Raw genomic sequence first — 22,151 nt, forward strand, 5'->3', positions numbered from 1 at the left:
GTGCCCCCCAGTATAGCACCTAGGCATCTGAGAAGACAGCAGAAAGAAAAGAAGATCAGAGAGATCTTTTCTATCCTTCTCCCCTGAAGCAGGCCATAAAATAATTCTCTGACCTTATTCTAAAGTAGATCAGAGATCCTAAAGACCCTCATAAGAGAGCTTCCCTCTCTAACCCCAGAGAAAAAGAAGGTTCTTCATTCTGAAGTCACAGGACACACACACACACACACACACACACACACACACACACCCCTGAACAAACAGGCTTTGCTAAATTCCCCAGTTTATTACCATAAGATCTTCCTTGTCCTACCATCATACTTCTGCTCGACAGTCCATAAAAATACTCAGTTTTTTCTGTGCCTTTGAGTTTTTATTTCAAAGCCTCCATGTCCACAAAACTTAAATAAATGTGGGTGCTCTTCCTTTTTAAGTTTGTCTTTTGTTATAGGGACCTCACCCATAAACCTAGTGACAGCTGAGGAAAGAAATCTGTTCTCCCCTATACTAGCAATGTCACTAATCTTTGCACAGTGAGTTTCCAGAAGTTACTTTTACTAAGATAATAATGTTCTCCTGCCTCAATCCACTTTCCCCCAGAGGGACAACACCATGTGGTCAAGAGGACCCTGTAGAGGAGAAAAAAATAATACCTTCTCATCACCTATGAAGGGGTCATGGAGGATGCCCCTATACTATAGGACAATAGGTCAACAAGGGAAAAGCTTAACAAATTTAATTAACAAAGTTTTACATAACATGGCAGTCTTCAGAGATGAAAAGCCAAAGATGCAGAGAGAACTGTATTATTATGCTAAGTCCAATGAAAGAAGTGGACAGTGGTGGAGAAACACGACTGGACAGAGTGGGGCAATAAACTAGTGTGGTAAGGACGCTCAGCAAAACCTGTTTGTTCAGATTTGTTTTCTGTGCCTCTGTATGACATTCCTTCCCCCAGGACATGGGGCAGGACACCTGTCACATGAGGACCTTCAAGCACAGAAGGGAGGAGGAAATCAGAGAGTAATCTTTCTAGACTATGTTTTGTGCTGGGGGGAATAAGTGGTTCTATGACCTGGTTTGGGGGACAAATGGGGAATGGAGGAAAGAGGGAAGAAGACCAGAGAGTACTTCCTGCTTCTGAGGCCCTTCAAATGTCCTTTAGCTCAAATTACTCAGCATGCCAAAGTGCCATATTTGGGGATATCATGTTCTGAGCTCCAGTACCTCTGTCCTGACCTCATGCTTTAAAGGATCTCTGCTTTAAAGTGTCTCTCATCATCATCCAGTCAGGGGACCAAAGGGACATGTTCACTTGACACAATAACCCCCTCTACTGTGCAGTACATGCTCCTTAAACCAAGGGCCTTAACTTCTTGCTCACATGGTTCTGAGTCCCTTCCCTGAATCCTCCCTCCTGAGGGTTAAGCTGTTACTCGTGGGGACATCCTAGGACAGAGGGGATGGCCAACAGGCAACTGTTTGCCTGGGAGGATGAGGTATTTGGAGCTTGTTTGGGCTGGAGTGTCCATATGTGCTATGGTTTGGATGTGAGGTGTCCTCCAAAAGCTCACGTGTGAGACAGTGCAAGAAGGTTTGGAGGAGAAATGTTTGGGTGATGATAGCCTCAACCTAATCATGGAATTAATCTCTGATGGGATTCACTGGTAACTGGAGGCGGGTGGGGTGTGGCTGGAGGAAGTGGTTCACTGGGGGGAGTGTCTTTGGGGTATAAATTTGTATCTGGCAAGTGGAGACCTCTCTCTCTGTTTTCTGATCATCATGTGAGCTGCTTCCCTCCACCCCACTTTCCTGCCACTATGTCCTGCCTCACCTTGAGCCCCGAGGAATGGAGCCAGCCATTAGGGACTGAGATCTCTGAAACTGTGAGCCCCTAAATAAACCTTTCCTCCTCTACAGTTGTTCTTGTTGGGTCTTTCAGTCACAGCAGCGAAAAAGCTGAATAAAACAACATGTGTATCCACAAGGACCCATAGAGCACGATGGGTGATTCTTGCACAGAGAACCATGCCACCATGTTGTCACATGGAACTCAAAGGAATTCATACTTCCAGGGGAGAATGAGGTATGGGATGCAGAACACATTTTATTTAACTGCTTATTAACTTGCTGTATAAGTTTAAACACAGAGATGTATGTTATTTGAACCTTCAGTTGTATTGTTGCCCCAGACCCTGTAAATGTTGGGGTGTGACCTGCTTCGAGGCATGTCCTGTGGGATTCTCTGCTGCTTTTCCCCTATCCGTTTATTCTGCCTTCCCCTAGTAATCACTGAAATGCAAAATAGAAATATAGAAGAGATTTTCTAGGTGTTCTCTCTTTCAGAAGGTACTTAGTGTTCCACAATACCCGGAGCCCTGGGAAGATTCATCAACGATAGAGTGGCCAGAATTGCCAATGAACAAAACGCCTCCCTTCCTCTTCCTGGGTGTCATGGCCCACCAGCCCATAGTTTCTTTCACTGGGTTCCCTCCCTGACGACTCTGTCCTGGGGCTGAGGATAGTGCCCATCACCCATCCTCAGCGCACGGTATCCCTGCTACAATGTGTTACTGTTCCCCAGAAACCCAGCCCGAGCAGAATGTCCCTATATCACTGTTCTAATTTTGTCCCCTGCTGCGGCCTCACTTCAGCCACAGTCTCCAGTGCTGGCTTTATTCTAGCACAAAGCAGACACTCATGATGAAGTATTTGTAGATGATTCTTGAACAAAGGCTGGCATCCTGGAGGAAACCCCGAGATGAAGGGATTTAAGTCCTTCCTCCTTAGTTTGTCTTGGTCAGCTCAGGCAGCCCAAGGTTAGCCTCAGATTCATGCTTCTCCGACATCCTGCCTGAAACGTCAGAGATTGTACAGCACTGTGCTCCAGAACAAAGTCTGGGTCAGCCCGTTATGAAAACCCCTATCCAGCGCTCACTGTTGACAGCATCCTGGATGGTTACTAACATCCCTAGTCTCCTTCCATTCCTTCCTTTTCCACATTATTCTTTACATGGAAGCAGACAACAATAATAATTATTATCATTATTACTGGTAGATAATGTCCATTAATTCTCATGATATATGCTTTAAAATAAATTATCTCTATTTTTTAAAACAAAAATTAAAGCCCTGGTGAAGTCGATAATTTGTTCAAGGGCCCAAAGTTGGTAAAGTGAAAGAGCCAGGATTTCAAACCCAACCCGGCTGACTTTAGGACCCAGCTCAGCAGCTCCACAACACTGCTTTCCAGCAAGAAGCAATTTCTTAAAAGGCAAATGTGAACAGAAAACTTCCCCTTTTGTGAAGCTATGACTTGAAACCCTGGGTGCAGGTCCTCCACGTTAGGCACTGGGCACATCTGTTTTCAGAATGTTCTTCATATCACCCTCACTGGGCCTTTTCTACTCCTTGAACTTGAACTGGACTCTGGTCCTTGATAATCCTGGTCTATGATTCAGAATTCTCCCCGTCCTGCCTTGCACACTGGTCTAACTCCCTTGACAAACATAAAAGACTTCAGTTCCTCAGGGAGTTCATCCCTCACCCCTAAGACTCTCTGAGAGGGTCCCTGCCCTGGTTCTTGGAGTTATCTGGTCAGCCCCTGCTACCATATATACTTTTATAAAATTGGGTGATGTTTGGCCTGAAGCTGCCTCTGTATGCATGTGCCTGTAGGCAGGCATACTTATAGATATTTTCAGTTTTTGTGGGTACTGGGAGTTGAACCCAGGGGCGATCTACCACTGAGCTGCATCCTCAGGACTTTGTTTTATTTTGAGATGGACTTTCACTAAATTGCTGAGGCTCTCGAATTAGCCTACCTCCTGCCTCAGCCTCCTGAGTGTCTGGGATTACAGGTGTGAGTCACTATGCCCTGCCTCTGTACTTATTTTAAGTCTGGACTAAAAGTTTCTTGGTCCATAGTGAACATAGTAAACAGACCGTAACCTGCTCTTGTAACAAGCAGCTGAATCTCAGTCAATCACACATGACCAACCATTTAAACCATGTTTGACAAAAACAGACATGAACTGTAACCAAAGGAGCTGTCCCTAAACCTCACTTCTCTTTCTGTATGTCACTTCCTTTCTTCTGGCTATAAATACCACCCATGCATGTGATGGTGAAGTGTGTGTGGGGGCACAAAAGGCAGTCAATATAGATAATAAATAATTGGGTCCTGTGGGAAGATGGGGGCTGGTAGGAAAGAAAAGGAAATCAAATGCTCAACTCTCCTAAAGCACTCCTTCCCCCTCCACCTGTTACCCAGGTTACCTGCCTACAGGGAACTGTTTCTCAAAAGGTTGTTAGTGAAGCACTTCCTGGGCAGCCCCTGGGCAGAATGGGAAAGACAACCCTGAGGGGTTCCTTCTCACCCTCTGGCTTATCTTCTGGCCACTAGTCACATAGTTATGCAGGATGGGGAGAGGAGACCCTGAGAACAAAGAAAATCTAAAATGTATAAAAGGGACAGGACATCCCCACTTCTTTGCATATCCAGCTCTGGGGCCGTCTCTGTGGGGAAGTCTATCCTTGCTTTCTATTCTTCCTTGGCATTTCAAGGGTGTGTTCCATCCTCACTTCTGGAGGAATGGAATTGGGGGAGGGGGGCCCTCCAAACCACTTTTGGTCCAGACTGATAGAATTATCTTCTAATTTGTTCACCCTGATCACACACACAATTTCTTGTAGAAGACTTGACTTGTATAGACTTAAATGTATTTTTATATTTCTTCTCCAACCAATTGTAATTAACCCCTCAACAAGAAATAATTTGTAGATTACCAGCATCTTACAAACTTTTTGTTTTGCATTACTTTGTTTCTTTGGCATTTATTCATATATGTACTTATTTATATTGTAGCCCTGTAGAGAATCCAAACCAGGACATCACACATTCCAAGGGAAGGCTCTACCACTGAGCTCCATTTCCAGCCTTTGGAGCTTAGCATTACAAGGGAGAGAAGACTCAGTGTTCTCCATCAATGCTAAGCCCAGGAAAGACAGCCTGAGGTGCACAGAATTTATCTTGCTTAAAGATCAGCAAAACTAGAGTTGTTGACATCATGTCTTAACAATTCAATGGCTATCACTTGCTAAACGCCTTCACTGGTTGGAAGGAAGTTCCAACAGTATATGACTTCATGGGACTTACCAACTGTTAAAGATGATACCATTATTTCATGATAGGTGCAATACTCTGTGAAGCAGAGGACAGTTAACTGTGGCGGAACCTAAGTCCTGGGGGCTTGAAAGAGTTTTCTCCCTGAAATACACATGTGACGCCTCTCTAAGGACACACCATCATCAATTTCTATATCTTCAACCTTTTCTAAAATAGATCTGCCTGAGAATGAATGGCTCCTCTCGCAATTGCCTTGTCAACTGTTAGAAAGGAAAGGCATAACTCATACCCACAAGAACTTTACTGCCCTGGGGAATGGAGCTCAAAGGCCCTAAACAAAGGGGGAAGCTTGAGATACTGGTATGAAAAAGAGGAAGACTCATAACAAATCCTTTTGGAAGTCACATGATATCTAGCTCTTTGCTTCCAACACAATGGAAAGTACCTAATTATCTTGCCAGATGATGGATGAAAAGAACCATCATTGATCCTTCTGTGACCTTGAGCAGATAACTTGGAGGGAGTTCAAAGAATGGAATGGCATTCTTCTATTCCCTTCTACTTATTAATGTGAACAAAGTTTCTCAATACTTTCATCTATCTTAATACTTCACATCTATAAAAATGAAAAATAGAATACCAATATCACTTGTGTTCCCCAGAATACAATTGATATGGAACATTCATTCCTTGATTCTAGAACTAATCAGGGGGAAAATGACTCCATTTATTTATATAATTAGAGATGTTTGTCCTATTTTTTTTACTTATTATGCTTAACTAATGTCAAAAACTTTAAATGTTTTTATGTTGTTTTAATCAACTGTGTTTTTTTTTAACACAAGTGGCTTATGGTGAGCAAAAATTAAAGCTTATTTATCAATTTGTAAACATAATTTGTAAAAGGGACGTATAAGAGGAATCAAGAAAAGACTTGCAAGCATATAAATGGATTATAATGTGATAAATATTTGTGGAGCCAATAGAATGGGAATAGTTCAAGGAGTGGGGGAATGAGGAGCAGTATAAATGTCCCCAAAGATAAAGAAGCTTATTGTATGACACCAAGAGTGAACCCCAGTGTCAACTATGGGCTTTGGGTTGTAGTGATAGTGAGTTGTCAATATAGGCTCATCCAGTATAAAAATCTGCCATTCTGGTGGAGGGTATTTATAGTAGAGGAGGCTGAGCTGTGTGGGATCTGAGGTAAAGGGAACTCTCTATACTCTCGGCTCCATTTTACTTTGAACTGACTTCTCTAAAAAAATAAAAGCTTATTCCTATGCTTTATTTAAAAGATGCTGATGGACCTTTATTTTATTCATTTATTTACATGTGGTGTTGAGGATTGAATCCAGTGCCTTACACATGCTAGGCAAGTGCTCTACCACTGAGCCACAACCCTAGCCCTCGTATGTTTCTTAAATGGATGCTGTTAGAAATCAAACTGCCACGGGAATACTTCTGTAAGCACTGGATACTTTTTAAACGGCCAGAATCGGATTGGATACTTTTTAAAACTTCCAAAATTTACAATATGCTGGACATTGCATTCTTTACATCTGCTTAAACTTCTGATGAAAAAATTAGAAGTCAACAGGCAAATATCTAAGCGGTACATGTTTTTACAAACTTTTTAAAGAGGTTATGCAAACATAGAAGTTTGAACTCCATTTATAGATGGAGCCACTGTGTAAGGATCGTCATAAATGACTGTGTGGGAATGAAGGAAAGAACAGAGGAAGAAGGTCTACAGGGAGAGAAAGGAGTGACATAGCTGTGGACAGGGACAGAGTGTGATAGAGATAGGGCCCACGGGAAAGCTGGGACCAAGATACTAATCGCGGTCTCAATAACATTATCTCCAGCCCCAGACACTGGGAGGCCTGGCCCTACCTTCTGTCTTTGGCTCCATGATACACTTCTGTATGTTTTCAGTTTCATTTTGGAAAAATTCAAATCATCTCCATGACAGCTTATAGTATGGAGCTTGCAGCATCTGTGCACCCAGACTAATTCCTATTCTTCAACAGGATAGTGCATAGCAGCAATCATCAGGAAAATTAAATAGGACTTATTCTGTTTTTCTTCATTTTTATGGGAACTCCCCTACTCTTCTCTAGGAGCAGTGCCACGATCCAAGGACCTCCCACTAGGTCCTGCCTCTCAAAAGTTCTCCCTTCCAACATCACTGAACTGAAGATCAAGCTTCCAACACCTGGACCCTTGGGCAGCGGGCGGTGGGGACAAGCCATATCCATCAAAAGTACCATGGCTCTATGTGGAGAATATATTTTTTCTTAGGGTTAAGGCTGAGGAGTTACTTAATTGCCTACTTCCTTGTTTTACTGCTTTATTGATCAGATACCTTCCCTAACCTCTTGAGTATTACCAACTAATGTAGTAATTGGAAAACTACACTTCTCATCATAGACCATTACTGAGGATCTTCTGCTCTGTTCACAGAATTTTGTGCACTGGGACTTCATCTGGAGTATATACCATGCTGTAATTTTATCCCATATGGCCCCCATCTTAAACCTAGAAGTTTTGTGTCAAGCATTTTTGCACGTCTGTTTCTCCAGCTAGATTATCAATTTCTCAAAGGTCAAGATTATCTTAATCTACATATTCTCCACAAGTGAGCACAAGGTTATACATGTAACATGCTCCATAAATGTTTATGAAAGTCAAACAAATGTCTGTTGGAATAAATTTCATTAAAGTCTCTTCATACAGATCAACATGGGGAAGATGTTCAATACGTTGGCAACTTCTGTGGAGACTACTAAATAAGTCACTCAGAATCTGTCTTTTCCTTTTATGATTCTGGTTAGATCCAATTCTTCATGTACTGTTTCTTACTAGCTCTTCAAATATGTTCTAGGAGGTGCCACGACTTGGACCAGTTGAGTAGGAAGATCAAGCCTGAATCCTTACTGACATGGCCCTAACCTGGGAGTAGAAGCTCCCTGTTATGCTCCTCCAATCCCAGGACTCATCATTTCATACCAATGTTGGCAATTACATCTAAAAAATAATTACCAGCCTAAATGAAAGACAGGTTTATTTGGACTTTTCAGCTACCAGCTTGAGACAAAGCTTGGGGAGAAAAATCTAAGGCACTTCAATGAAAGAATTTTCTAGTTATATTTGTATTAAAATCTTCCTCTGGAAATACACTTCTCTAGGGCTTTTTACTCTCACCATAAATCTACCATTAAAAAAAAGACTTATGTTAAAAATCATCAAAGGGTCTCAACAACAGAACTTATACAAGGAAATTTTAGGTATTTCAAAATCACAAAGCCTCCCTTTTTAAGGGCTGAGACATCCGTATGGGAACCAGCACAATGTACTTCTCTTACCCTGGGGGTCAGCATGCTGAAGCCACGACCTATGCAGGGCACTAATCAGAAGACAGAATTCAGCCAAATACTGAAAAAACCTGACTATTTTAAGAATGCCTATACTTTAGTTTTGGTCTTTAAATTGGATTGCAGATTAAAAGAATCTAGTTGCTTAATTTTTAAGAACATACCATTATCCAAAAGAATTCATTAGGAGGATTTCTATTTCCTTCTATGATAGAATAGCTTACAGTAAACCAAAACTCCACAAAAAAACCCAGCTAGATGAGCTGGATTAAAAAAAAATCAGTATTGGGCCTAGGTTTGTGGCTCAGTGGTAGAGTACTTGTCTAGCATGTGTGAGGCCCTGGGTTGGATCCTCAGCACCACATAAAGATAAATAAATAAAATAAAGGTATTGTGTCCATCTACAACTAAAAAAAATTTTTTTTTTTTAAATCAGCATGAAGGCTTTGAAGAGCTATTGAGGCAATTAGAGACTCACAGAGTCAAAATCCAAGACAGAAAGAAACCACAAAGACATATCTAGACCTTCTAAGAGCTGTGTTTCCTCTCAGGGTATTTGTTGATACTTAACCCCAGGTGAGAGGCTGGCAAAGGACTTGAAGAGACCCTTCACAAAAGTGGGATATTCAAATGGATAATAAACATTTTGAAAGGTACTTGAATCACCGGCTTTGAGAAAATCCAACTTAAAAACCAAAGGAGATGCCACTACACACTCACAGCATGGTTAAAGTTAAGAGGAAAACCAAAACAAAACAAAACACCAAGGGCTGCCAAGTATCTGGAACAACAGGAATTTTCTTTCTTTTTTTATTCATTTTTTTTAATTGTAGATGGACACATATCTTTATTTTATTTATTTATTTTTATGTGGGGCTGAGGATCGAACCCAGGGCCTCGCACATGCAAAGCATGTGCTCTACCGCTGAGCCATAACCCCAGCCCCAGGAATTTTCATACAATGTTAAAGGGAGAGCAAATTATAGGATATATTGAAAAACTGCTCAGTGTATCTGCTAAAGTTAAAAAGTATAACTTATGATCCAGAAATTCCATACCTATCTATCATTTAATGCAAGATAAATGTCCACATGCATTCAATAAAAGACACATGTAAGATATTCTCACTGGCATTACTTGTTTAAGCCCTACACTAGAAACAAGTCAAACATTCACCAACAACACAATTAATAAACATATACTGATATAGTCAAACAATGGAATGAAAACACAACGGTGAAAAAAGAGCTACTGTTATAAGCAACAGCATAAATGAAAGTTGAGTGGGAAAAAGCTAAACACAAAAGAGGACTGTGTGATTCCATTTCATATAAATGTCAAAAAGTGGGGGAAAACCAAGATAATAAAGATTGGAATAGTGGTCACCTTGGTAATGGGGAATAAAGACTGGGAAGGACCATGAGGAGCTCCATTAATGTTCTGTGTCTTGCTGTGGGTGGTAGTTACCCAAGTGTGTTCACTTCGTACGATTTCATAGAGTTATGATTATGATAGATGCATTAATTCACTTGACACTTTGGCAGATGGCAGACATCCACTAATACTCATTCTCCCCTTTCTCTGCTTACCTATACAATAGCCATGCTGCAAAACTCCTGGGTGCCATTTTTATGGACTATATTTAAAGGTGCTTTGTGGAAGAGTTATCCAAAATGGTAGTCATGAATTTAATTCCACAAATTTTGCTGTGTGTATGATTATTCATACAAACACCAGATTTCTCTGCATCTCTTGTAGCTCAATGTTATCATGTAGCTGTCTTCAGGTTGATGGAATGTTAAGCAGAAGTCTGGTTGTGCATTTCCCTGATTCTCTCCTCTCTTCCTATGGACTAGAAAATGGGAGGTGGAAAAGATGCATTGGGCCCAGCGATGGGAGTCACATAGGGAGGACGGAAGAGCCATTCTTCCCACTTATGTCTGGACCAGAATGTGGTTGAGAAATAAGCTTCTAGTTTGATTGAGCCACTGTCTCTTTATCACAGCAGCTTAGATGGTACTCTCATTAATACAGGCAATAAAATCTGGTACTGAAGGTAGGTATAGGCTGAAAACTTGATACTTTTAGTGTTTGACATTTGTCATAAACAATAGTACTTAATGCTTTGTTGTCAGTTGACCACCATATCATCTCAAGAAGACCCCAGAAGAGCACAATAAAGCTTTTTCCCTTGAGGGAGCCGCTTTGGAGTCTCTTAATTCTGCCCCTAGCGACAAAGGACTTGTTTATTGTATCTGTAAAAAGGAAAGTGTCTGGATGAATGACCCTGGGAATCTCTTCCATCTCTAACATTCTTAGACTTTTCTAAAACGTAATGACTTTCATGCCATGATAGTTGCTCAAGGCCACAGTGGGAAAAGGTTTAGACTTCTCATACCACATGACCTGAAGGAAGCAGTTTCAAGTACGGAGAATAATGTTGTTTTTTTTTTTTTTTAACTTGTTTGCAGGAGGAAATCACAACAAATTGTACATTTTCTAGGTGTTCCCTTTAATAATCCCGGCATCAATAAGTAACATATATGAACAACAAAGATATGAGGATTTTTTTTTTTTTTTGGTATGGGGATTGAACCCAGGGCACTTAATTACTGAGCCACATCCCCAGCCCTTCTTAAGGTTTATTTAGAGATAGGGTCTCACTGACTTGCTTAGGCCCTCACTAACTTGCTGAGACTGGCTTTGAACTCTGAACTTGTGATCCTCCTGCTTCAGCCTCCCAAGCTGCTGGGAGATTACAGGCATGCACCACTCACCTGGCAGGATCTTTAAATAGAAGACATTAGTAGCCAAGTGCCATCAAGATATAGTGGAGCCCAACAGAAATGCTGACAGAAGGGGAGGGTTAGACAACCATGGATAGGTATGTTTTGGATTCTGAATGAAAGAAAACAAGTGGATTTCTTTTTCTTTCTAAATCCTTCAAAGGGCTCTTGGTTTATATAGCCAAAGATTGAGTTTGTATTCATTTGAATGTATTTGTGATATTTTGCAAGATAATACTGTGGTCTATACACAGGTGGAAAAAAAAATTTCCTTCATGCTTTACATGGTTTAACAATATACAGGCCATCTTACCTGGGGATTTTTAAATACAGCGTATTTTTCCTCTTTCTCCAAAAATAGCACTTTATTTTCGGTGTCTCTTGTCCAGTCTGATAAGACTTCAACAACATTTTCGTGGTCTTCAAACAACCTCTCTGATGAAATAAGAAAACAGCATTCTTTCAGACCTAAGATATTAAGGTTTTTCAACTGAGAAGCAAGCTATTATTGAATCGAATCCAGTGATTCGTAGTTTTCATCAAGGTTTCTACAATTCTTAATTCTTTCATGATGTCACACTGTTACAATCCTATTATGTTTATCTTTCAGTGGCATGTTTTCAATTTATCTTCCATTAATAAAAACCCATTACAGGTGACAGTACCTACAATACAATGACAATGGTCAGCTCTCATACTTTTTATGATAGCCTTTTTTTTTTTTTTTTAACTTTAAATAGCCCTATGAGGAGGCAAACATTCTCTTTTGGAAAGGACAATAGGGCAAAGATTATTCAAGATTTTGAGTGCAACTGTGAGATTCACAATGTGTACCCTAAAGCACCAGCTCCCTGAAACTATAAAAACAATGTATATGAATACCCGAAGCAAACTTAAAACATAAAGGAAGGCTTTCATTCCTCTTCTGGATTCATAGAATTGAAGAAATCTTCAAAGGACTGTTTAAGTATAGACTATTTCTTGCAAAGAAAAAAAGATTTCATCCAAACTTCTAAAACAGGTAATTTTGGGTTCCACCCAGTTCTGCTGGAAGGCAATGGTAGGTCAGTGCTATTAAGAACAAGAAGTAAAGCAGGCTCCGTGGCACATGCCTGTAATGCCAGTGACTCCACAGGCTTAGGCAGGATGATTGCAAGTTCAAGGCCAACCTCAGCAACTTAGCAAGTCCCTAAGAAACTTAGTGAGATCCAATCTGGAATTTAAAAAAAATTAAAATAGGTTGGAGATGTGGCTAAGTGGCTAAGCACCCTGGGTTCAATCCCCAGTACAAAAATAAAAACGAGAAGTAACAGAAAATTTCTTAAATTACTTTTTAAAAAAGAAACGTCATCAATTTCTATCATTGTCCTTTCCTCTCTAGGGCTAAGCTTCTTCCATTAGACCAAGTGTCAGAGATTAGGCAGGCAGGGAGGGAGGAAGCACAGATGGGAGGTCTGCAGTTACAAGGCAGCCACCTCCGCAGGGGCACCAGCTGACAGATACCTAGGCTCTCCCACAAGCTGCTGGGCTTACTAGGCATGCAGCAAGAGGAATCACCCTGCCACATTCTTTCCCTTATGGACCTAAGAGAAAGATGGCAATGATAATGCTTATAACCCTCAAGGTCCAGCCACCTGCTACAATAAGTCTTCTTGCCACAAAGAAACCAAGAGGCAAGTTCTAATCTCACATAACGGCTGTGACATATTCGATGTCTTCAAGACTTGAACCAAACTCTTAAGGAACCAGAGCCCATAAAGCAAACCCACAAGGCTTTTGGAGTACAGCCTGTTGCCAGGGAGGGACTTACCAATTTGTAATTCTGGGTATATTTCATAAAGACACCAATCCACATTGCAGTCACAGTGAGTTTTTTCAAAAAGATTGTCCAGAACATCTCGAGCCAACTGTCGCTCATCCACCATCAGTGACTTTGTGCTGTTATCATTCATGTGCACCTTGACCACTAACTGTGGAGAAAGCCACAGAGCAGCCAGTAAATTTCAGCAAATGGAGAAGTCCACAAAGATTAAGTTTTCTGCGTTGCTATTTTTTTCTGCCAGCTTAAGAACATGTCCTGTGAACTCGATCGTTATGATCTCACCTGCCAGCCACGTGTATGCTAGGAACACACAGTTGGAACAATCAACTCACAAAAACAGAAAACAGACAATACAGAAAGCCCTTGCCCCACCTTCAGAGACCCTGCATTCTGGTGGGGGAGAGGAGAACAAATAGACAGAACTAGGTGCTGACTTATTGCTTTCCCAGCATCCTTCTGGTCCGTCCCCAAAGCCTGCAGCATTTCTTACTTGAAAGCCACCTCTGCATGGTTTTGATAAATTTGCTTAGCTGGAGATGGGTTTTGTTTCATGCAACTCCAGAGTCCGAAGATTCCTCATGGCAAGGCCAAGTTTGTTACAGGTGATCAGTGATCAGCGGTAGATGACGGCAAAAGAATGCAGACTGAAAAACAAGCTGTTCTGGAGGCCTGCAGGCAAATGATCCAATTTTCTTTTTGTTTCATTAAAAAAAGTCTATTGAATGAATTTTGCAACTAAATTGGTAGCAACCAAATCTGGATATTTGGTGGGGGCAGAATTTACTTATCTTTAGTTAGGACATAAAAGATCACTGGCAAGGTGTCAAAATAATCGAAACTTCTGATTTCCCAAAGAGGCTATGGTTTGGGTGTCATGGAACAGAATTCATGAAGGAATGCAGCTAGGATTTGGATTTTCTTTGATACTGTAGCATATATATTTGCAGTGTGTTTGCTGTGTGCTGTGTGCTGGTCATGCTTACTTCCCAGTGAGACTCACCATTATTATTATTTTTTTTTTTAGAGAGAGAGAGAGAGAATTTTTTTAAATATTTATTTTTTAGTTTTCGGCGGACACATCTTTGTTTTTATGTGGTGCTGAGGATCGAACCTGGGCCGCACGCATGCAAGGTGAGCGCGCTACCGCTTGAGCTACATCCCCAGCCCAAGACTCACCATTATTAAAACTGTGATTTGACAGACTGGAAAGCAGACACAAGCCACAAAAATGTGCAACATTGCTTCTTCTCTAAAAGTTTGAGTTAGATTCTGAGCAGCTTGTTGTCCTACTCTCACCTAATCCGACCTTAACATTCTAGTTTACAGAATGAGCAGTTCCTACAGATTCCTATGCATAGTTACTGATAGCAACCCAGGGATGTAGGAATGAAACACCCACACATATGCAGGTGTTTTCCTTTGTTTTTACAGAGAGGAAAAAATACAAAACCACATAATTTCATGGTGAAAGAGAATTTTTTTTTTTGGCAAAAATTGCAAACTAGATTTAATCCATGTGAACTTCAAATGTCCACAACTATGGAATTTAAGAAATATAAAAACCAATAGGAAGCTGGTGACTTTTTTTAATAATACCTTTATTTTATTTTTCTTTGGTGCTGAGGATCAAACCCAGTGCCTCACACATGTTAGGCAAGCGCTCTACCAACTGAGCTACAGCCCCAGCCCCAGTCTGGTGACTTTTAATGGGAAGAAATTATATTTATTATTCTTCTCAGCTTCCATCATATTTGCAAGCTGAAGAGTATCTCTGTACCAACACATAACTGTGATTTAATAAGTTAAGTACTTTCCATATTTATACAATATCATATGGAGCAAAATGATTCAAGTATGAAAAAAAACTTCACCTTTCTAATTCAGTCTAGCAAATATTTTATAGTTTCTATAATTTTTCTTCTTGGTTTTTTCATTTTCAAGATGTTAAACACTAAAATATCCTAGCCCTAAATCATTTACAATACTTTTTTTTTTTTGCTTCTATAATAAGATTTACAAATGGAAATGTTCTCCTGTGTCTCAGAGCTTTAGCACAAACAAATAAATTAAGTTAATGAATGAATCTGATTCTGTTTCTAGTTCCAAAAGCTTTGCAGCACAAGCTTTTTCATTACTCATAATTCAAAATGATGTCAACGCCCTAGGGAATACTTGGGGGCAAATACTTCAGAGGGACTTGATTTCCATCGTTTAAAAACATGTTGTTACATTCTATGTGAGCACCTCGCAGAAAGGGACCAAGTTATTTTCTTTACCATGGTCAAGATTCAAAAATAAAAGAAAAATTTGCAGTGTCTGAAGTCAGAACAAGTAGGAACTCATTTTTAAAATTTTCTTTTCCTTTCTTGCCGATTGGAGTAACTTCTGTTTTACATCTTCTTTGTTGAATCCAGGCAGACTGGGCTCTGTATTTACTGTTATAATTCATCTAATCCAAATATGGCAGAGCGCTCTCATTTTCTGATAGATGGCAGGAAATCGGCGCCATGTCCTCCTGTTCCCTGAAGGGCCAGCTGGAGTAAACAGACTGCATCTGCTACTTCTCCCACCCTCTCTTTTCACTTCTCTACTGAGAACATAAACAACGTGGCCCTCATTTATAAGTAATCCAGGGGTTTGAAACAGTCTGATTACTAATTTTGTTTCTATTTCTCTTTTGTTTCTGTCTCCACAGGGAAAGTCGGTGACTGACACAGACCATCCTCACTTGCCATTTGCCAATTGTGAGATGTGCTATGTGTAATATTCCATGCTAGAGAGGACACCCCTCTCGGATCTCCTACTTCTATAACTCATTTTCCATGCATTGGTCAGCAAGATCCCAATACTGTGTATTAGTCTCATACTCTCCTATTTTAAAACCCTCAAATGAACCCCCATCATGTTTCTGATACGATTCAAACTTCTCCTCCTGCCTATGAGACTCCGTGGCTCCCACCTCCTCTCCAACCTCCATTTCTTCCTTTACTTCAATTTCTTCCTATGCTCAATGGCTCATTGAGCAATGGTACCTGGTTCTTTATTTTCTTCCATCTTGTCACACTCATTCTCATCTGTGCCTCTTTCCCACCTGTCCCCTCTGCTCAGGATGCTCCCCTACCACACCTCCCTGTAGCCAGCTGCTTCTTGCCACTGAAAACGTTGCTCAAGAGCTGCCTCCTCCTCTGAGGGGCAGAACCATCTGCAAATCCATCTAAAAGAGTCGCTTGAGCCCTCTCTACAACCTCTTGTTTCATTTTCTTGATAGCACTTATCTCCCTTGCTAGAATTCAACTCGACACAAGTAATGACCTCACTTGGCTTGTTTACCTCTTGCTCCCCTGGCACCTGTCTAAGAGATGGGGCTGTATCAGTAAAGAACACAGTTAAAAATCAATGGAGGAGCTCCTATGGGGGAGGGAAGGAGATACAGGCAAAAAATCAGAAGACAGTAAGTTGGATGGTGACAAGCAGTGAGGAGAAAAACAGGGAAGGGTAGGGAGGATCAGGGGAGGTATGTGTAGTGATAGTAGCAGCCTGGCTGAGGTGGTGACTGAATACTTAAAGGAGGGACAGAGTGTCCCCACTCAGAATCTGCAGAAGAGGTGGGGGAGCTGACAAGTGCAAAGTTTCCAGAGTGAGGTCTTACTGGGAGTGTTCAAAGAATAGCCAGGACAACAGGGAAGCAGAATGGGGTGGACAAGGGTAAGAGGTGAGGCCAGCGAGATGGCAGGCAGACAGATCAAACAGGGGCTGGTATGCCCCTGTAAAAGCTTTGGCTTCCTTGTGCAAGACTGGCAGGCAGTGGAGGCTCTGGAGTAGAGGAAGACAAGAGGAGAGGATGGGAAATGGGGTGAAAGTGGAGAGGCTGATCCTAGCAGCAAGCCAGCTCATCCCTAGTCACCGGAAAGAATACGGGATCTATGTGAGAGGAGGGAAGCCTGTCGGTGGGAACCTGTGGAACTTTTCTTTCTATTTTTTGCAAAGTTGGCAGCAAAATCAGAAGCTGAGAGAATGTGGTTGGGGAAAGAAGTTTTGAAGGTTTTACAAAAGAGGACACAGTGTGAATGGTTTTCTAAGTTAGTGTGAGAGTGAGTGGGCCTGGGGAGCTCGGGCAGCACCGAGTGCCCAGGACTGAGTTGGAGGAGGAATGTGGGAATTAGCCAGGGCTTGAGGAAGGACGTATGATTCCAGTCGTGACCATGGGATTCTGTCTGCTGTGGTTTGGGTAAGTGGCCCTGTAAGGGCCATGTGTTGAAGGTTTGATCCTCAGCCCATGGAACTACTGGAAGGTGTTAGAACATTTAAGAGGTCGGCCTAATATGGAGGAAGTTAGGTCAGTGGATTGTGCCCTTGAGGGGGTCATGGGACCTTAGCACCTTCCTCTTTCTTTTTGCACCCCAGTCATCATGAAATGAACCACCTCCTCCACTACATGCTCCTGCCATGATGTACTGTGTTGCCACAGCCCAAAGGAATAGGGCCAGGTGACCCTGAAACCTTTGAAACTCTGAGCCCAAACAAACTTTTTTTGCTTATGAGTTTGATCATCTCAGATATTTATTACAGAAATGTAAAACTGATTAACACACAATCATATGTAGTAGGGGAGAATAATAGTAAAGAAGTTCATACATGTTTGGAAGGAATAAAACCAGACTGATCTGGAAAAAAAACCAAAAAACAAAAAACTCTTCTAGATGAACCTTGTAAGTCTGGATCTAGGGATAGTCAAGAATTATTTGTTGAACAAATCAACATGTACCGAACACCTTCATTCAAAGAACCGTGACAGGTGCTTATATATAAAGTATCTGAAAAGGATTATTCACTTAACTAGGAGTCAAAAGTTCTTAATGAGTTTCAGAGATGTTAGATGCTTCAGGATGGAAATAAACTGAGGGGTGTTTCATTTCCCTTAATTTACCCAATTAACCATTGTTAACAAATTTTATTTTAAAGTATAGGCTTCTAATGAGTCTAGGTGCAGGTGTTTCTGTGATAATACAATGCACCTATTCCTGAAAAACCTATGCTCTGCAAAAAATGCACAATCAAATTACAGGTATACTGAGAAAGTAGGGTTAGGGATATGTTGCTCAAAATCTATGCAACTTGGAAACTTGAGTACCAGCATAAACAACATTTGGTTCTTGGGGAGATGACTTGGACAGCTAGGGCAGCCAGCAGGGGGGCTAGAGGTTGCCCCAGGAGAAGTAAAAAAATGCACAAAAGCAATTGTGGAATTGTGAGACTCATTGAAGCTGAGCTCTGACCCAATTAAGGCAACTCCAGAAGGTGGCGCCACCTGCTATGAGAGCAGATCAAAATCCCAGGGGGCCCTTCAGGGGAAGGAGCCCAACATGGACAGAATTGTTTAAAACTTTCTCAAAATAGAGCTGAAAGCGCCCTGCCTGTATGGCAGCCAAGTCAGAGCCTTTTCCTTTCTTGTTAAAGGTATTCAACTTCCCATACTCCAGTGAACAGAGAAAATCATGCATAAATCAACACAAAGTCAAGGGAACTTCCACTTTTATACTAAGACAAGTCCCCCATTTATCAGGCAAACTATATACTGTACCTTCATTCTTAAATTTTTTTAAAAAATAACAACTATTTGTATAAAAAGTTGTTACTAATTTAATCTCCCCCATGCAAAAAGTGATTCATAGTTTACCTTTTTAACCTTGGCCTCCTTCAGTTTTTCCAATGCCAGTTTAATTTTATCAGCTTTGGCCTGGGCTTCTCTTTCTTCCTGTAAAATGTTGAGATATTCGACATAGTCCATTAAATAATACCAGTGAGTATTTGCTTGTGCTATCACTAGTATCTTAGTTTTTTTTTGGCAACAAAAATGACCCAATTTCACATGCTCGATTTCAGAATTTAAATGACTATAACCAAAATTTTCAACCCAAAGATACAGAAAGCAGTCACCATTTATAGCCCAGGTATTTCAACATAAAAGATGAAATGATGATCTTCACAGTTCTTCACATAGTTAGACCACAAAAATCTCTCAAGCTGGTGTGACTAACCTAAGTAACCTAAAGTGGATCCATCTCAAGGATTTGAGCACTTTCTGAAATTATATGCACATTCTTGGATTAGCATTTTTAAAATTCCTAGTTTCTCTTAGATTCTTTAAAAAGATCCTCAACTCCCCCCAAATTAAGACTTAGACTCAAAGTTTAGCTTATAAATCACCAAGAAAAACACTGGCAAACACACATGAGCAGACAGAAAAAAGAGCCAAGTATTCTACGAGCCCAAATAAATGAATCCTTTGATTTTCTTAAATTAATATTGTAAAAATAGAATTATTGAGGCTCCCCTATCTATTTATGTTGAGGAAATGAGTTTTTCTGGTTACATTTTAATTACTTGAAAGTAGACATATATCTTTTTATATCAGTGGTTCTTAAAAATATTTTGAGCCCCAAGACCCTTTAAGAATATGCAGAAAGTGAGGAATTCTCTGAAGCTTCCTATGTGAGTTCAACTTTGTATTTGCCTTGGGAAATTGTTGCCGCCCCCCTTGAAATTTTCAGGGACCTTATGTTAAGATCCTCTGCTCTATAATGATCACCAATTGTCACATAGTTTTTCTATAGTAAGCACAATGGAGCAATGAGTGTGATAGAGTATGATTTAATATCTAATTTATATTTAAAATTTGCTGATTCAAAAGACACAACAGGAATTTCCAGGGTCCCAAGGGTCATATTTATGGAGACCAACCAATGTGGAAGCCAACGGAAATTGAGTTGGGTTCTTCAAAATATTTTTAGTGGCTCACTCTAAGAAAAATCCTTAAAAGTTCTCTTTATATTTTTATGAGAGACAAATTTGAGGTCACATCCCAAACAATGACAATATGAACTTCCCAGCTATATGTTTACAAAATTCAGAAATTTATTAATATCAGGCACTCATTACCTTATGTCACCCTCCCCAGTGATGACATTATAAGTGATACTGAAATCTATTTTTGCCCTACTGAACAGGGATACCAATGTCAGCAAAATTCAAATTTAGTTCAATTCAAGAAATTTGTAACAAGTGCCCTGTATTCCCTTATGTCCTGGGCTAGGGCTAGTGATATGGAAAAATATAAATCAGTGCTGCATATAAATCAGTTCATACAAAGTTACTAAAACATTTCCCCTCAAATTGAGTATTATCAGGGAGTGTGTGCATACCAACATAACTTTTAACCAAATCATCATAAATACTAAATATGGCCCAAATGTGCTCTTTATACATATGTGATATGGTGTGAATGTACCAACCCAAACTCATGTTGAAACGTAGTTTCCATATGAGGTATTAAGAGGTGGGGCCAGGTAGGACCTTTAAGAGATGGCTGGGTCATGAGGGCTCTGGATTAATCCACTCATGGATCAATGAATTATCAAGACAGTGGCTTTGTTAGGTATGCTTGCTCTGTCTTGCCAAGTTATGATGCAGCATGAGGTCCTCACCACGGCCAAGCAGGTGCCAGCACCGCATTCTTGAACTTCCCAGCCTCCAGAACTGTGAGCTAAATAAGTCTGTGTTCTTCATACATTACCCAGTCTATGGTATTCAGACAACACCTATGCATCTTGTTTATGGAGGACTCTGGTTTTACAATGAACTTACTCAGTATCCTCATGTTTTTAGTATTTCAGAGCTTTGAGCATGCAAACCCAGAAATGTAATTACCTCTTCAAAGAAAGTCAAAGATGATGGATGGCAGAAGTCAATGGTTCTGCCATTTTTGTTCCCACACACTTACCTGAGAGAGAGGTTCGGGAGGTGGTGGAGGCGGTGGAAGGTCTAACACAGGATCAGCTGATGGAGGTGGTAAATTATCCTCATATTGGCTAAAACCAGTTGCGGCAACATTTGCTCCATAACCCAGAGAGGCTGCACCACTGTAATTTGACACCTCCACAGCTGCTGAATCCTGTTGCTTTTGAGAGGATTCTTTCTGTGCCTGGATTGTTCTCTGCTCAGCTTCACTGATGTCTGCTACCAGATCCGCCATGAGGGCATCTAAATCTTGGTCTTCCAGTGCATTTAAAGACTCTGACAGAGAAAATCACATTAATGATAAAAACAACTATTTGCACCTGGAAAATCTGAAAGAAAATCTTAAAAAAATTTTTTTTTTGGTTGTAGATGGACAGAATGCCTTTATTTTATTTGTTTATTTTCATGTGGTGCTGAGGATTGAACCCCATGCCTCATGCATGCTGGGCAAGCGCTCTGCCACACTGAACTACAGACCCAGCCTGAAAGAAGGTATTTTTAAGAGTAATATTTGAGTAGTGAAGTCATTCTTTTGACTTGTTATGATATGAGAAAGGGTGAGAATATTTTTATTCAGTAGAACATACAAGTATAAGAATTTCTAAAATGATTATTGTGGCATTTATTGAGTGCAATATGAGTTTTTAACTGGAAGAAGAGGAGAAACTATTTTCTCCTGGGGCATGTCACATATCAGCTATAAAGTCAAATCCAAGCACATAAATAGAAGACGAGGAAGGAGCAATTCTTCTGTAGTGCAAGACCTTAGGGTTTTAGAAAAGTAGGGAAGGAAAATAAGAGAAATGGACAGAAAGCGAGTTCTCTCTAAGCATTTGGAGGATAGATAGAATAATGCTGATAAATATATTTGGAATAATGTGAGTTTTAACATGCTAGGTTTAATATGACTTTAGACTTTGTGGTTGAAGATGGAGGTTCTGTAGATTCTCCCCCCAGCTACCGGAGATCTCACATTCAAAGAAAGAGCAGTTAATGATAAATAGCAGGAATTACAGCAGCAAAGGTCTTAAGGAATAAAAAAAATGTTATGGGATTAAATGGAAAAGACTTATGAAGATAGTGAGCTGGAAGTGCACTTATAAAAGAAAGGGATGGCATGGATTTTTAGGGTGAAGGGCAAGGAGAAGCATTCACCTTAGACTTTGTTCCAAGTGTGAGATCACTGTGGTAGACCACAAATATGATCCTGAAAGGTATTAGATTGCCAGGCATAGTGGGAG

At 40.5% G+C, this 22,151-nt stretch overlaps 1 protein-coding gene across 1 annotated transcript in view; it reads right to left on the minus strand.

Moving 5' to 3' along the window:
• Positions 1 to 22,151, minus strand: part of Apbb1ip (amyloid beta precursor protein binding family B member 1 interacting protein) — a 102,934-nt gene that overhangs the window by 31,350 nt on the left and 49,433 nt on the right. The window contains exons 4-7 of the mRNA XM_076831535.1: positions 20,894 to 21,186; positions 18,791 to 18,868; positions 13,102 to 13,261; positions 11,605 to 11,726 (exon numbers count right to left, since the gene is read on the minus strand). Of these exons, the coding sequence (XP_076687650.1) occupies positions 11,605 to 11,726; positions 13,102 to 13,261; positions 18,791 to 18,868; positions 20,894 to 21,186 (653 nt within the window). The remainder of the gene's footprint in view (positions 1 to 11,604; positions 11,727 to 13,101; positions 13,262 to 18,790; positions 18,869 to 20,893; positions 21,187 to 22,151) is intronic.

The sequence above is a fragment of the Callospermophilus lateralis genome, chromosome 13 (assembly GCF_048772815.1).
Source record: "Callospermophilus lateralis isolate mCalLat2 chromosome 13, mCalLat2.hap1, whole genome shotgun sequence".
In the NCBI taxonomy this organism is placed as follows: Eukaryota; Metazoa; Chordata; class Mammalia; order Rodentia; family Sciuridae; genus Callospermophilus; species Callospermophilus lateralis.